The 17,667-nt window shown below is 40.4% G+C and overlaps 1 protein-coding gene and 1 long non-coding RNA gene across 3 annotated transcripts in view; one reads left to right on the forward strand and one right to left on the reverse strand.

The window, feature by feature from the left end:
- Positions 1–17,667, forward strand: part of adkb (adenosine kinase b) — a 114,856-nt gene that overhangs the window by 87,426 nt on the left and 9,763 nt on the right. For both annotated transcript variants that reach the window (XM_031315052.2, XM_031315053.2), the window contains exon 8: positions 14,421–14,456. In XM_031315052.2, coding sequence (XP_031170912.1) covers positions 14,421–14,456 — 36 coding nt within the window. The remainder of the gene's footprint in view (positions 1–14,420; positions 14,457–17,667) is intronic.
- The window catches only part of LOC118494251, a 60,237-nt gene that overhangs the window by 29,206 nt on the left and 13,364 nt on the right, over positions 1–17,667 (reverse strand). The window contains exon 2 of the long non-coding RNA XR_004896367.1: positions 2,529–2,590. This is a non-coding gene — a long non-coding RNA (uncharacterized LOC118494251). The remainder of the gene's footprint in view (positions 1–2,528; positions 2,591–17,667) is intronic.

Consider the following 17,667-nt stretch of genomic DNA (forward strand, 5'->3'; position numbering starts at 1 on the left):
AGCCCGCGATGCTTTCATAACAAGTCAGTGACAGTCAGGATCATGCAGACTGACTCCTATAGCCTTGCAGAATGTGCCATAAGGGAAGGCTAATGTGTCTGCCTGTCTCTGCCTTCCTCTTCCACTCTTACTGAGTCACGATACAGAGCAACACACACTTGGGGAAATATGTTAAAAGCAGCTGTAAGATCTCATGTTTTGAAAGTGACTAATATAATAATTTTGAGGAAGATTGAAGTTTTTGAAAATTGAGTGCTGCATTATTTGTCATGACTGGGATCTTATTTCAGTCTTGTCAGATCACAATTCTCTTTTGATCGAAACAGTCATGCAACAACACCACAGACTCCAAAAAATGTCAATAGCCTCTGTTTCTTCCCTTGTTTTTGCCTGCTTCTAATGTTGAAATGTGTCTGTGTTTCTGACTGAGTCTACCCTTGGTAATTCTGCTGTAACTCGATCCTGCTGGTACTTGTTTGAAACCTGGCATCAGCAGGCCCTGCCTGGCCTATCGGCAGCCTCGTACTTATATAACAGTCTCCCATCCATCCTGTAATTACTGCCTTTTTGGGGCATAGTGTAGTGTCTGTTCCTTCACTGGTGGGGGGGGGTGGAGAGGCTAGCGACGGCGTTTCTGTGCTGCTAGGGCCTGAAATGGTGCCGACAGAGGCACATAGACATCAGACACTACTCCACTTAATTGGCAAACATGTCGTGTGATAACCTGGGAACAGCACAGGCCTAATTGAGTCCTCCTGTGCTGTCCTCCTCTGACTACCTGACATGGAACCCAGGGCATTACATTTCCCTCCATTTAATGGCTGCAGTTAATTAGGCCCGAATGAGGGAATCATTACCGCTGGAAAAAACACATGCCAGTGGTTTCGCCGATAAAATTAGCCACAATTTGCTTTTGCTATTTGAGCATAAGTGATAAACCACACAATGGGGGGGAAGAATTGTACCATTACTGGCAGATTTGTATTGTGGAATTTTAGACATATCATAGACAAATGGAATGATTAATCAAGACTGAATTAATCACCCTGACTGATGTTTTTTAAGCCAGGATTCATGGCTTTCTCAATTTAGATCATTTCATGTGCTTGGCCTCTTTTTTTTTTTATCTGCGCAAATGGTTTAAAAATATGCTTCCTTAAAACGGTACCACAGATGAGGAGCATAGTTTTTTTGCCCCACAGCCAATACCCAACAACCTCCTCACTCCCTGCCATTAACATTATATCCCACCCCCATACAGGAGCCCTCCATGCCTTCCATTGCTGTCCAATGCGTTCTGCAGCTCCACACTCAGAGGGAGCTTATTTTTATGGGCCCCAGCCCCGTCTTCCAAACGAGAGACAGCCATTGTAATTGAATACTCAATAGGTGAGCCATTTAACAAAAGTGGAAATGGCATTCGGCTCTGTATTAATGTGCTTTGCTGAGGCAAAAGGAGCTATCATCATTTCAATGTTCAAGCTGTTTTAAAAGAGCATTTAGCCTGCCATCTCTCCAGGCCATGAGAGCAAAATGACACGGATTTCTTCCTCCTCTGTACTTGGTGTAAATTTTCCTCGCCTAATATTTTGTATGGTTATCTCTCTTATTTTCCCATCCATCCCTCAGCACCTCTCCCTGATCTAGGTGGAGGGATACAAGCAGCTCTACAGAAGGTTATTGTCATGAAAAGACCCTCAGGCATTTTGGCTCTCGGCCCTATTTTTCTCCATCTGCATGCAATGTGTGTGGGGTGGTGGGGGCTCTAATGATTTTTCCAGGACAGGCTGAAGTGGGTGTACAAGTGTGTATGTATATATATATATATATATATATATATATATACACACACACACACACACACACACACACACACACACACACACACACACACACACACACACACACACAACCGGTCAAAAGTTTGGGGTCACTTAGAAATGTCCATTCCACTCCATTCCAGACAGAATACCAGCTGAGATCAGTTGCATTGTTTTTTTAATCAGGGCAGCAGTTGTCAGATTACATTATGTGCTTACATAATTGCAAAAGGGTTCTCGACTGTTGTAGACAGAAGTGGCTGAAGAAACGCTTGAAATTCCATGCTTTTTGGTCTAAACGTCATACCCAAATTAAAAGTGGTACAGCTCCCATATACTTTGACACTCTGGGGTGTGCCTGATATATATATATATATATATATATATATATATCACAATGTGTCACTGTGTGTCACTGTGTGTATGGGGGAAAAAAGGCAGGGAGGGGAGATACATGGACACTATAGCGTCATTTCTTAACATCTCTCCAGATTCGTCATTTGGCTTTGTTTGTTTGATAGACTGCTTGGAAGCCTTATCTCTGTGGCTAGGCCTGTGGTTGTTTATCACCTCGGTGACGTGAACGTGACCGTGGAAGTACGTGCTCTCTACTGTCGGTATGTGTGGGTAATGGCAAGTTCACTAAAGGCCGCTTAGGGGTGTTCTCACAAAAAGAATGGGAGAAAACATTTCCCCTTGACAGCTCACCTACAGCGGACTCGAGATGTACTTCTCAACAGTAGCTTGAGGAAAATATCCTGTCTCACCGCCTAAAACAAAGATGTGAGAACCAGATTAGCGTATTATCGAAACAGCTTTTCTTTTAGGCTCTTCTCTCTCTCCTCCTGTCAGAGCTGTCTGCAGAGAACGGGATAGAACATGAGACATTAACCTCCATGTGTTTATTCACAAGGCCCCACAGGCCAACTGGGAGGATGAACACAGAACCATCTCTAAAGCTGGCGAAGCCGAACAATCACAATGTGTCATTGGAGGAAAATACATGAAGTATTAGCTGCTGCTCTCCTTTGTGTCTTTCACAACTTCATTTTAATTGAATGTGCTATTTCTGTGATGAGTCACGTGCCTTCCTCTCAGCGCCAGAGTACATTGACCTTCAGTATGGCATACAGTCAGTGAGTTGTATGATGAGTCATAGCGCACATTAGCTGTGATGATTTTATAAATGCAGAAGCTGCCTTGTTTTATTTATTTTCATGTTTTGCTGAATGCTAGATCAGTGGTTCCCAATCCCGGGACCAGGACCCCCCAAGATGCAGAACATTTTTGCTACATAACTATTTTTCCGACTATTGTTTAATCTCTTATTAGTTGAACTGCTCACAACTCATAGACAACTGGTGACAAGGTGTTGCAAATACACATTGCTTGGCTTTAAAGCGAGACTATTTAAATTTAGCTGACGTTGAATTTCCAAGTTTGTCTTGAGTCAGTTGCTTTAATTACATCACTGGTTCCCCACCGGCTGAACCACTGGTCACAGTCCACACAAATACCTCATAGACCTACTTAATACCCATTCAGTTCATTTCAATTAATCCATTCTGCCTATGAGTGAATAAAACCCATCCCCTTCTTACGGTGCAGAGCCTATGCTAACCACTGTGCGGGCCTTAAATTTCACTTCACAAATTATGAACTATTACCTCTACTAAAATTAAAAAAAGTACAGGGGCTGAAATCTCTTTGAAATAAGAACCATTGCAGCCAGAGAGTTCAATTTAAGCTAATTACTGTAATAACAACACTAAAAGCATTGCAATAGCAGTTACAACAAATTCAGCTTATTCAGGCTAAAAAAAATATATATATATGATGAATATATATGATTTTCTTAAAATATTACTTTACAGCATAACATGTAAACTAGTCTGGCTCGACAGATATACATTGCTGGGATACAGCCTGACCGCCTCCCGGATGTTTCTACCCTCTCGCTATCGAGGATTAGCGCCGCCCAGGAGGGTTGTGATTGGTTGAAAGAAATGCAAACAAGCCAGAGCGTTTTTTTTCCACTATTCCAGAATAGATAGGCGGTGTAGCCAGACCATACTGCAGCGCTGATGAGATAGGTCTGGCAATGCGAGACTACATGTAAACAGGCCTGATGACAAGAACAGGGCAATACAACAGCTGCTTTGCTGGAAATGTTTATATATTTTTTTTTTTTCGAAGTTGACCTACATTCTCGCGAGTCGCGACCCACTCAGAATGGACCTGTGGTCCACCTTTGGGCTGTGACCCACTAGCTGGGAACCACTGAATTACATCATCATTAGGCAATCTGACTGAGAGCGAGTAGAAGAATCCCCCAGGAGCAGCAATTGGCTGTGCAGCAATTGTGGCATAGTGGCAACAATCAGAGGTGCAAGTCACATAACGTCCACTGGACCAAAAATGTTTTCCAATACACAATCATTACAAGTGTCAGTAAAATGATTAATACATTTTTCTGAGCATCACAAACAGTCCATAATTTGTATTCAAAATCACAATTTTTGCTATTATGTCCAATACAAATATAAAAGACTCTAGAAGAGGTGTATCAGTGAATTATTTTTCTACAATTCATTTGTGCCAGAGCCTGCAGGTTCAGCCAGCGAATGTTTCTAATGCTTATGCATTAATGCGTATGCATTAGAGGAAACATGAAAACCTGTTTTGGTTTATGTGCCCAGTGAGCAGCTTTTATTGGAGTGAATAGGTCGCCACCTTGGAACACTTTATCCAGTCATCCATGCCACCAGCAGCAAACAAATCGCATGACTCCTGCTGAGATGTTTTAATGTTGTGATAAATCAATTTAAATGTTTGAGTTGCTAAAATGTAGTCTAACAGTAGCACAAGTAGTAAATAGTCAACAAACTGACTCACTAATATCAGTTATGCATCAATATCTCCCTAATGTTTGCTATTACATACTGTAGCATTAGCAGCTATAAGCTATTGGTCTTCCCAAGTGAGGCTGGAGTAGCAAAAATGCATTAAATGGAACAACAGTGCAATTCTTTGCTTATAAACTCAACTTTTCATTTGTAAGAGGGAAATTGTTATTTCTTCTTTCAAGGGTCACAAGCCAAAAAGGTTCTGAACCACAACTCAATCAAGTGAAGTGAATGTCGCTACAAGATGCTGCAACTGCTACAATTAAACCCATCGGCCTTTTCCTGTGTGTATAGAGGCAGCGAGAGGATTCAGTACAGGAGAAGAATGATTTCTCCAAGATTTCTCTGTTTTTCCTGGCCTGTCTGTTTGCGAGTCATGGTACTTTGGGAGCCAGCATGGCTCCACCAGAGGAGTCCGACTAACCACTGTAATTGTGCTTTGCTGAAGCCGCCTTCCCCAACCCTGGGATTGAACCATGAAATATTTGAAAATGCCGGGGTTAAGAGAGGGGGGTCTTTGGCAGTGCAACGTGAAATGTGAGACCATAGAGCATCTTTAACAAGGAGGTGGATAGAAAGCCTGCCAGAGTCCTCTGAAGGAGAATAATTATGGATGTAATAGGAGATATTGTGCTGGGAGCAGATCATCACAGTGCCCACGTTCTGCTGGAACAGAGGCCAGTGTATTTCTGTCACAGCAGGAGAGAGTGCAGGATATCTGCTTGTTGCTGGAGGGACTCGCAGAAGTTTGAACACCAGTGGGCTTCCCAGATAGCCTTACAACCCCCCCCCTCCCCCCCACCCCCACCCCCCTTATCCACACAGAGTTGGCGGGAGGACTGACCTTTGTCTGCTCATGATTGTATTCCCACAGTCCAGGCTATACAGTCATGTTTTCCAGTGTCGTTTGGAAGACTCCCCCTATTCTCCTCATGGTTAGAAAACTCTGGATGAGAAAGTGACAGAGACATAATCAACAAGCATAATATACCCGCCCGTAATAAGAAATTAATTTGCCTCATGCCATGGATAATAAAACCTATGGGCTTATTATAGAAATGCTGCTTAGCTCAATCTCCCCGTTGCTCCCACTTGAACGGAATGAAATTATGTTTTTTTCTGATTTATTGTGGCTTTTTAGATTGCATCATGCAAGTATTCCCTTCTAGAAGAGCCATGGTTTCGCTCTCCCTGCAACATCTATTGCATGTTAGCTGTGTGCATAAATATGAAATGATTTAGCCTCCTTGTTGAAGGGCCCCTGCCCTCCATGCAGCTTTTCATCTGGCAAATTGCCATCTTATGCCACATCAACACGTTGGACATCGTCTACATTTTTGCATGGCCAATTTATTCAGACAAAGCTCTCATGTCCCTTGTGCACACAAACGGTTTGACTTATTCTCAGAGCTTGTTTTCCTCCCTGGGTTTTTTATTGTCTGAAGCATGCAAGTCCCTCCTGAGCAGATCTTTGTTTCTCATTAGGGGGTAAATAGAGCAGGCCAAATGCTCATATGTTTATTATACACAGGAGGGCATGGTCACTGTTCTCAATAGTTCACTGCAGAAAAAAAAGCAGGTTGCTTTCTTGACCTTTTGTTTGCAGCGCCTGCAAACAAATGTCTGTTGAATTTACTGGATAATAAGCTGCTGGAAAACTGATGGACTGCGATGAAGTTGGGTTCAACCTCATCAAAAAGTTTTATAGCAGACTTTTCAACAAAGACTGTTTTTACCCAGAGTGAAAAATAAGCGAATAATCATTATTACCATTCTAGAGGTCATTATTTGAAGTAAAGTTTACACACAATAAACCATCTGCAAAGATAACAAATATGCATGCAAAACAGAGATAAACTAAGATAATAACCATATTGGATGACACAAACATGACCGCAAAATTGCACAGTGATATAAGCAAGTAAAAGCACCCAAAAACTAGGTTTTATCTTGTATTTCTCTATAATACTAACTATTTGTGATTAAATAAGCAACAATCAAACTTATATTTTGAAAGAACATATTTTAGTTACAAATTAATAGTAGTTAAAACTCTAAAGGTTACCTAATCTGGGTCATCAGGACTGTGTGGGCGTGTTTTGATCAGGTTTGACTCACATGCAACATGAGCAAGCAACTCAATGTGTTGTGGATTTTTATTTTGTTACTTTCTGATTGGTGCATGGAAAAACCCAAAATCTTTTTTTTCTTATAATCAGAGAGAGAAAATACCATTTTGTTATGTGAAACAACCAGCATAGTGATCACTTTGGCAGATAATAGTGGGTTTGTGCAGGTTTATAACTAGAAGGTATTCAGAGAACTTAAACTCAACTAACGTTAACAAATCCCTAGTCTATATCCACGACGTTCCACTTCCGGGATTGCTCCGGTGCCGCAGGAAATTCTGCCAGATGCATGTCTTTTCGCCGGTGTTCGTTTCCTACCGCTTTCTTTGTGTTGGAATTTTAAACTCTGGTCGATTTATGAGGACTATGGTTAACTGCTCCTCAGATCTCTGCATGGTAAATTAAGACAGCTAGCTAGACTATCTGTCCAATCTGAGTTTTCTCTTGCATGACTAAAACAACTTTTGAACGTACACATGCTCCACTAAAACAATTTCCTTCCTGAGGCTATTTTACAGCGGCTCAGGGCAGAGCTTGGCGCCACCCATGACGATTGTGATTGGTTTAAAGAAATGCCAATAAACCAGAGCACGTTTTTCTCCCATCCCGGAATGCTGTGTGGATTAGCCAGACCCTCCTCCGCAGTGCCTTGGAGGATGGTTTGGCAAAGCGAGTAAACTAACAAATCCTTAAATTGCTGTTGCACCCAAACACATTGTTTATATCACTTTAATTGTAAGGTAAGTTGATTAATTGACCCTATAAATGAGCCCCAAAGAGCTGGAATCACTCTAGTGCAGAGTCAATCAAATAAAATCTTTAAATTCTACAATCAGATGGAAATGTTATTGGAATGAGAGTTATAAGCACTACGTAAAGGCTGCTGCATTAGCTCTGCTTGTTGAGCAGACCCGTCCATTCCCCATCTTCCCTTTTATCCAGTGTTGTTCCTTGAGAGATAGCCAGTCTCTGGTAGTCTGACGTTGTGCGCTGACCCCTTGTTAGAGCCCAGAGGTGAGATGTGTGATAGAGGCCCTCAGTGCTGATAAGGCCATCAGGCTGATAACTAACTCCCCCCAGCACAAAGCTGCTACTGCCGCAGCTTCCATTAGCCCCACCAGACCAGCTGAATGCCCTCCTGCTCTGTCTGAGGTCACATCCTCTGTTCTGATCCTCTTATGCAAACCCTGCTTTCTCATCCTAAGATTGCTATCAACGGAGATATTTATGTACTGCACATGTTTCCGATTGTTTAACCTTTGGACCTGTGCTGTAGGTGCTGCTGTCGTCCCTGTGGGCTTGCTAAGAGACCTCTCTCCTGCCCTTGCAGGCAGCCTGAGATAGATGGGAGTAGAGGCTGTTGCCAGAGGTGTGTAATGGACTGGCAGGAAAGGGCACTGTTGAAATTGGTCACATGAAAGCTTAGGTCAACCACGCACTTGCTTTCAAGTTTGGACAAATCTCATCAAAATGGATTTAAAGGGAAATGTTCAAATAAATGATTTTTGGTTATTTCCTTGATTCTGGTTCAATTTGCAGTACTATACTAATTAATTGGCATAATTGTGTGAATGCTGAGGATTTTGCATACCCTTTATTGCTGTCTAGTAAAAACCATATAGCTATTCATTTAAACACAACACATCTCCCAAGTGAGTGACATTAAATACTTGTAATCAGTTATTAACTGTATGCCCCAAAGGCCAAAATGAACAAGAAGTAGTTTTTTTAAGTATGGTTTTTAGGGATGCCCCGATCAAGTTTTTTTTGTCCCATCTGTACAGTACAACCAGTAAAACATGTCCTGTTCTGTAGACATGGTCGTTATTTATGTATTCATGTTGGACCAGTCCAATATGACTGTCAGTTGAAATGAACCTTGTGTTGTTATGAATCTATTTTGATGAGTTTTACCGTAACTTTTGTAATTTTACATATGTTTAAGAATATCGAAATTAATATCGATATCGCAGTATTCATAATCAATATCGCAATATCACATTTTGTTAATATCGTGCAACCCTAGCTTTATTTTAGCCGATACCAATGCCCTGTTTGGCTCAGGACATTTAAGTTGTCCTGAATCGACAACCACACTGACATGCTTCTCACCACCAAAAAGCCTGTTTTACCAAACACAACTAGACTCTACACAAAATATTATAGGAAAACATTATGCAGACTGTTTTCATAATCCAGAGCTATTCAGCCATCAAACATATCTAGTTTTATTGTACGCTTACTGTAAGTGTGCATTGTGTAGCTGTCATATGTAGGAAACGGTATAGAAAAATAAACATGTTAAGGGAATAAATACTGAACTAGTATCAGATCAACAGATACTCCATTTTAATGGATTTGGAATGGAGGGCAAAAAAACATGATGGTGACATTCCTATTTCTAAGCAGAAGTGACATTGCAGTTTACAGCAGTGAATTATATAATGAACACATCCTGAGGGGAGCAGAGAGGTTTGACAGAAGTTGAAAATGAATACCATCTTATGCACTGCAGAAGGTTTTGCAAATGTAAATACTCTATCTTACAACAATACACCATCTGGTAAACAGTGGACAAAGTTAAAGTAGAGGGGGGAAAAAAGAAAATCTCAATTGCCAGCAGGTGTTTTTTTGTGATTTTTCACAACTTTGCTTCAGGACATTAGAGCAACGCTGATAAAAAGACAAATTTAAGGTAATGCATTTGGGAGTTAGAGGAAGTCCTAGTTTTGAATCCAGCTAAACTGTCTGTGTATGGCAGATGTAAATCACAAAAACCCTGTACGATCACACCCCCATGTAGGAAAATAACTAGGTAGAGATGAAACATGCCACTTAATGGCGCGGTGAGGAGTCCTGTTTTTGACCCCAAGGCCAAGTCAAGTCACTAACAATCCCCACTGATGCCATCGCCTTAATTAGTTATTCATTCTCCACCCTCACCCACCACCCTGCAATGTATGCTGTAGTAATCTGGCTGGAAACGCTTGAGTTGAATGCCAGATGTTGTTTTTACTGGGCATTTATGGAAGCTGTCTGACTCGCCTCAGTGATGTCTTACGCTTAAATGCAGAGAATGAGGAAAACATGTCATCTGCCATTGTTGTATGTATGTATCTGTAAGTAGTGATAATTGGCTGAATTATTTGAGATGGCATGACACAGTCATGTTTAGTTTAGTTTGAAAGGTTTCAACAGTAGGTGATTTGTCAAATCAAACTGATCTGTCCAGATCTGATAATCTGTTCTCCTTTCGCTTGCGGACTAAGCCGGCTATCATATTATTAAGTAAATTCTTCAATTGTGGAAGTCAGTTCTCCATGAAATGGTTGTAGGCATAAACCTGCAATGTCTGAAACAAACATGTATTGAAATGCACAGAAAGGAAGAAGAAAACAGGGGTGTTGTAAATAACTTGTCAGGGCTATACCCTCGTCTGTATATCATCCCCCCCATACACACAATGTCAAATACAATTCAATTTCTGCCTCAGCATCAGCTTGGGCTCACACGGTCAAGCAAATGCCTATTTTCTGAATGGCCTTGGGGAGTTATGCTTTTCAACTTATCAACTTTTATTAACCTTAGCACTGAGGTTTGCACTTTGATTTAGATTCTTTGGGAAACACATTTTTTTCTCACTCCTGCTGTGACATATGCTCAACAACTTGTTACACTAAGGAGGAAACACTAAATGCTTGCTTTGGTTTGTTACTAGTAATATTTTATCATGAGAGCCAATAACAACTACTCCAGTTTCTTTTGTTTTTGCTCAGTAAGAAATGTCTGCCATAAGATGCAGAAAGTGAACAGGGACAACAAGACAACTATTTTTTTATAAATAGTTTTGTTGTGATGATCAGTGTTCCTCAATATAGCACCATGGGGAAAATGTAATGATCGTGTTGGATTATTGTTGTTATCCAGAGCCCTGGATGCTCACTTTGCTCCTTTGTTCATGATAAGGTATTATTTAAAGACTGAATGCATATTGAGCAGTTTAGCTTCATTAAAAGAAATAAAATAAAGTCTATACAGCATGTGTAACTTCACAGAGAATACCTGCATACTGTGTCTGCACAGACCAGGCCTGCTAGGCTCCTGTCACATACATTGTCAAGGAAAACAAAGTGTTAGGCTTTGACAACTGCCCTTTGCATGAAGTGTGTATTTCCTTTTTCATTTTGCTTGGCAAGAAATTGTAGACTCCCGCCCCCCTGACTGGGCTCTGGATTATTAGCTTAAGCTCTCTAAAAATATCCCTTTGACTGTTTAAGCCTCTGACAGCAGCAACATCTCACACATTCTGATAGCTTTATACTAACTATGGCTGCAGAGGGCTCAGCCCGCCTTGTTATCTTTTACCTTGTTTGCCCGAGGAGGAAAAGGAGGAGAACTCACAGGGCCCGAAATCTGCAACAGTGCTCTCCTTCGGAATCAGACTCGGAGCGGATCATCAGAGGCGACCATGCAATCACAGCGATCTCTGAACAAACAAGATGCTTTTTTGAGCACGAGAGGATTTTGCCCAGATGTCACTCGAAGCACTTGTCATTGTTGCGACAGCTGTAGAAGCACATGGACCGTCATTTTGAAAACCATCTACCACAACACACCAAAACAGCACACGTCAAGTGTGAAACATGCACAGCCTAAACACAAGATTTTTGAATATTAATGCTGTAAGCCCCTTAAGAAATTATTACTTTTATTGCCTATCATTTGAGTTTTATTGACTTGCATGTGTAGTTCCTGTAATTGCCTATTTACCACCGTACAGTATTTATCATACCAATATATTAGCTTTAGCTGAGCTTAGAGTACCAAATATTTTTGATGTTGGCACTCATAACAGCTCATAGAAATTAATAAATTCCTAAAAGGGATTACACTGTACACATGCCTCATAGACATCGCTTCAATTATCTTTTCTTCTAACACCCACACTCTCTCCAAAGGCTTTTCTCACAAATATTATAGCTGCTAACTAGGGAGAGACGGAGGGTGAGATAGAGGCATGTGCCGTTCAACAGCACCATCATTTTCCAGCCTTCATTCATGTGTCTCTTTTAAATTATTTCAGATGAAATATCACTGTTTTGACAAGACATTTTCTAAGCTACTCATGTCCCTGTGAGATGCCTCATACTTGCCGGTGATGGAACGTTCCTGAGGAGAAAAGTCAATATGTGGTTTCAAATAAATGAAAACAAATGTGAGACCTAAGCCTTCAATAGACTGACAAAAGCGAAGGGAGGGGAAAAAAAGACTACGCACCTTGACTCATTATAAAACCGCTTCTTGACTACAGCGGCTAATTGACTAGCCTCTTTGCCCCTGTGTGTGTTGAAGGAGTCGAGTGGGGTGATGAATTGACATATTGCTGGCGCTGTGATGTTGATCCAAGGCAGAGAGCCATGAGGCTTTCCTCCAGGGACCAGTAACCTTATTGTTCCATGTCATCTCCTCCCCTTCTGTTTGAGGACCAGGTTGTCAACCTCTCCCCAAGGTCAGGCAAATACCAGCCCCCTTTCTGCAGATAATTGGATTGTTTAAAATCATAGCATCAACTTATTGCTCCGTCCGGGGTCAAAAGTGAATTAGTGCACAAGGTTGTCTGTCATGATTTGTGGCATCGTTCTGAACCGACAAGCAACAGCTTCTGACACCAGTTAAAGAATCATACCAGAGGTTTTGCACGTTTTGGCCTACAAATCACATATTTGACATCACAGCTGACCATATTGCTAAACATGCTGGTGTGTGTTAGATTTATGGATGTTTTCCCTATTATTCCAAGCATTCATTCCATTAATTTCTGTACAGTGTTAGAAATCAATTAGCAGACCCTGAAACGTCCCAAAAACACTGGTATGGTTGTTTACATTATTCACAATTACTGAACATATTCAAATGTATAGGTTTGTTTATATATATATATATATATATATATATATATATATATTATATTATATTATATTATATTATATTATATTATATTATTAACGGCGTTAACGCAAACCCATTTTAACGGTGTCAATTGTTTTATCGCGAGATTAACGTTCTTTTTGGCCTAGCAAACTTTTTTTTTCACATGCTGTTGAAACAAAACAACAGGCACGCCGCACACACTTGTTTGGGCTTGCGAGCCGGCCAAAGAGTAGTAGGCTGATGTTACGTTTTGAGTGGATGGCGAGCGCAAGACGCCGAAATGGATGCCAATAAGATTCTGAATGAAAAGTTAACTTTTAAAAAGTTGTCGATAGGGACAGTATAGTTTCACGCATACACAGTCTGTATGACATGGAGAAAGCAGCCCAACTGGAACTGCTGCAAAGTGCTGCAAACGCTGTAACCAGTGATCACTGATCAGTGAGTAATCAAAATTATTTAGAAGTCACTGCACACTATATTGACTATGTATATCAGCATACGGTTTTAGGACTGTGTTGTTTGTATCGTTTCTTTGACTGTTTTTGTCATTTGGGACATTGTCCACCCCCTTTTCTGTCCAGGAGAATTGTTACATTTCTTATTAGAAAAACGTAAAGGTTACAAATGTCCTGCTGTGGCATCCGGTTTTTGGACCATTTTGTTTGTACTGTATAAGCAAAGTGTTAGTGTTACATCTCAGTTAGGTTAGGTACTTGTAGGAATTGTGCAATAATGACAGATTCACACATTTTTCTTTTGTTTACAGTAAATAAATAATAAACAATTACAAATCTTAAAGTCAAGTTCATAAAGTAACTTTCTTGTTAATTATCAGACTTGAAATGTGTTCTTAAGTTGGGAAAAGTGTTTAACTTACATTTTTGGTGGAACTATTCATATGTAGGCAGTAAGTTTTGGATGTATTTTTTTCCAGGCAGCCGTTGGTTTCTATTCATTTTCATACAATATGAAAATCCAATGGAAAACTCTTGAAACATGAAACTCTTACTTACTGAGTTGTGTAATCTGGTTTCAAGAGTTTACAATTTAAGCAAGTTTCAAGAGTTTGCCATCCCATTATCATGCCATACTTAAATAAATAGAAGCCAATGGCTGTCTGAATTGTTAAAAAAATATATCTGAAAATCTAAAACTACAGCATATATTTGGAAAAAGTTAAGCATCAATGTGACGTTTACATGATTTGTAGCTAAGGATCAAAAACTTGCATAAACTATTGTATGGGCCTTTTAAGTCCACCTGTTAGGAGACTAAAGAAACATGGTGGGTGTTGAATGCCTGCAGTGTTGGGGATTCCCACATACCAACACATATTCATGGTTTCAGTGGTGGTTTCATGGCTGGAGGCTGACGTGGTGTTACCTCATACTGTCGTGGTAAGACGAGACAAAGTGGGGCAATAGATTAAATGGGTGGGCTACGTGCCTATTAAATTAGGGGTTGGCAGAGCAAAACTAACTCAGGTTACTTATTCTCAAGTGACATGGCCGCACATGTGAGGAAGGAAGGCAAGCGAGATGTCTTTACTTCACGTCTGGAGTGTGACATTGTGCTCTGTTTGTGACTCTGTAATTAACTGCTCATTTGTGTGTTTTTTTTTTCTTTTTCAGGAGGCGGCCACATTTGCCAAAGAGCTGGGCTTTGAGGTGAGTTGACCGGCAATTGCACACTAAACAGATCCTAAAGGTTTATTTTTGCTGATAATGAAGTTCTTTTTGGACAGTGATTGATGTGCTATTATACTCTCCAGGCCTTGCAGCAGTTGCTATGGAAACCTGGCAGTCGTCATGGTTTCTTTGTTCAGCCAGCTCTCTGTTATGACGCACTCTGCTAGGTCTGCACCCAACATCGCCTACAGATGTTATTTATTGAATTTTGAAAAGCCTCTTGGGAAGCTGAGAAGTTGGGCATGGTTTCAAGCCTTTCTCTGCAGGCTCGGGGCTCATCAGGTTGCCTGGTTAAAAAGCCTCCTCATTATCTTCATTGCACTCAGGGATGATACTGTATGTCTTCCCTTCACTGCTATGGCATTACACCACACTGAAACACACTGTAGTCTTTTAATAACCAAATTACAGCCACCTGTGGTTTTAGATTATGGAAATGAAAATTACAGTGCTTGTTTCCCCATAGAATGTGCTTTAAAGTGGGGCTGCCTCTTACATGTAAAATGAATGTTCCCTTGGTCTATTTTCTGCTTGCATTTTGCATATTCCTTGTGCTGCTTTTAAAATGTGAAATCAAAAACACAAATAGCCTGTGTGTGTGTGTGTGTGTGTGTGTGTGTGTGTGTGTGTACGTGTGCGTGTGCGTGTGCACGTGTGTGTGTGTTTCACATGGGCTCAGGTATTTTAAGTGCCTTCTCTTTTTCAAAGGTAGAGCTGCCTTGAGTATGGCTCTGCACTGTGTGAATAATTGTCATCCAGAATCACTAACGGTGTGATCAACGTGACTGGAATAGAAATGCAATCCTGATGGCAGTGACAGGTTTAAGAGAAAAGAAGGGATGAAGGCAGGAAAAGAGGGGTGGGGGGGCTGGTAGTGATGGAGGGGGCCTCCATATAAAAAAAAACAAACACAAAGGGCAAATTGTAGACTGTCCTAGTAGTTACAATTCTTTGACATTTTCCATGTCAACCTAATTTGCCAGAACACTGAAAAATTGCATTGGATGAATGTGATTTCTCAGATAACAGTGTGGTGTGTATTGTACTTACTGCATTTCTAGATGGTTGCAGTTCAAACAGGCTCTTCACAGTTGTCTTTTTTTTTTTCTTGTCACTTTCTGATGACAATTTTACCTGCCCACATTCTGTACTTGTATACTGTAAGTCTTACAAAATATCAATATATACATTGTATAGTTTCTATAACTTTGTTTAAAGCAAGAAGTTACATATATGCATTGTTAAACCAGTATTATTGGAGGACATTTAGCATTCACACATGCACATTACACTTAATATGAGTGCAGAATAACTCTGGGCGATATAGATGAAATCTGTATAATTGGTATAATAAGGATATTTTTCCAACGCTTATATACAATATGTCAAATGTGTGTGAAATAACATAAAATAATAAAAATGAGCTTTAAGATCTTGGAAATAGTAGTTTGACAAAAGATTTTTGGCACTTACTGGAAATATTCCGGAACTTTCAGCCGTATCCAATGGCCTTCGTAGGCAGAAGAAGTTTGCTCAGTTGTCATGGTGATTGTTAAAGGATGGTCTGTATGTGACCGAAATTACGTATCAAAATGTCTCCATGACAACTGAGCAAACTCCATCCTCCAAAGAAGGTCGAGAGACGCGGCTGAAAGCTCTGGAGTATTTATCAGGAAGTGGTAATTGTTTTTGTCAAATCAACTTCCATTAGTATCTAGCCACCACAATTCTACATTGCAAACTAGAGTAACTCTTTTTGACAACGTCATCCAAATCAATCATTAATTTTGACAACAGACTTTTTATTATTATAAATAACACAATGTAATCCTATCACAAATATGATTCTACTATAAGACACTAAACAAAGAATTGAGAAGGAAAACTGAGAATTTTTATCCTATTGTAGTACAGAAAATATTTTATTTTATTACAGTTATTCTGTCAAATTTACACTAAACATCTGAAAGTGTATACAGAAGTGTGTCTTTGTATGCAGTGTGACTCTTTTAAGGCCAGTGAGGTCCAGTTCATTGGTCAGTGGGGCACTTTTGAGGGATACTATAATTGGATACTGTTGTAGTTGCTGCCCAGTTGTCAATATCTGACAAGATACACTTTAAATGTATTCTGAAACATTGTTATCATCACATTATGGATGACTAACAAAAATGACAGCAGTACTTCTTCAATGTAAATACAAGATAAAAAGCTTGTTCTCAAAACAACAATCAGCAGATCTGAACACAGTCGCCTGATTGTGATCTGTTTCCCTTTTTAAATGCTTAAAGAACTATCTACATCAAGCTCTCTGATTGAATCTTTACCTGGCAGTGTTTGTCAAACAGCCTGCAGTGGAGTCGATCCCGTTCTCACCGGCTTCAACACAGAAACATAATTTAACACCCTTGTGAAGCTTTTATATTTCACGCTTTGTTGATTTATGTCTGATCAGTTGCCACACAATCGTAAATATTGCTATTTGTCAACAGTAAACTACATTGACCATATCATTTGTCAATTCATTTGTTTTACACTCACGTTATTTTTCTGCATGCCATAGGATCTTTTCAGGTAAGTGTTTCTACCATGCAAAAAGGAGGAAGTTGTATGTATGTGTGTGTTTATGTGTGTGTAAAGCTTGTCCTGCTCAACAGCCATGATGCTCACCCTACCACCTCTGGCCCTTAGAATCTTTTAGCTCCTAAACCTGAGCCGAGTGCCTTTTTTATGCCGGCGAACATAAAACCAAATGGTGACAATGTGCCGAAGCCTTGTGTGGTTTTGCATTCAGTGTCTGGAGGAGTGCTTGTGGTTACATCCAGTCACAGTGACAAATTGCCTTTTTTTTCACCGTCGCCTGCTAACAGCCTCTGTATTAACCTCACCATTAGCACTTACTTAGAGTGTTACACCCATTTTTCCTCGGCCCAGAGTCTCCCCGGACCTCTCAGGGCTGATTAAAGGACATTTGGGAGGCATTCAGAGGTGTAAAAGCTCATTGGTTTGAGTGAGCCAGTGTGGCTGGTGGTATTGGGTTGGGTATTGGAGTCTCTCTGATTACTCCCATAACCACAGTATTTGCTCGCCCTGAAGGTGCTCGAGTGTTAGCTTTGACACAGATGCTAGAGGCGTCTACAACCCCTAATGCTAGCTCCTCAATGTCATGTATTATGGAAAAGCAGAGTCC

Source organism: Sander lucioperca, chromosome 22, assembly GCF_008315115.2.
Source record: "Sander lucioperca isolate FBNREF2018 chromosome 22, SLUC_FBN_1.2, whole genome shotgun sequence".
In the NCBI taxonomy this organism is placed as follows: Eukaryota; Metazoa; Chordata; class Actinopteri; order Perciformes; family Percidae; genus Sander; species Sander lucioperca.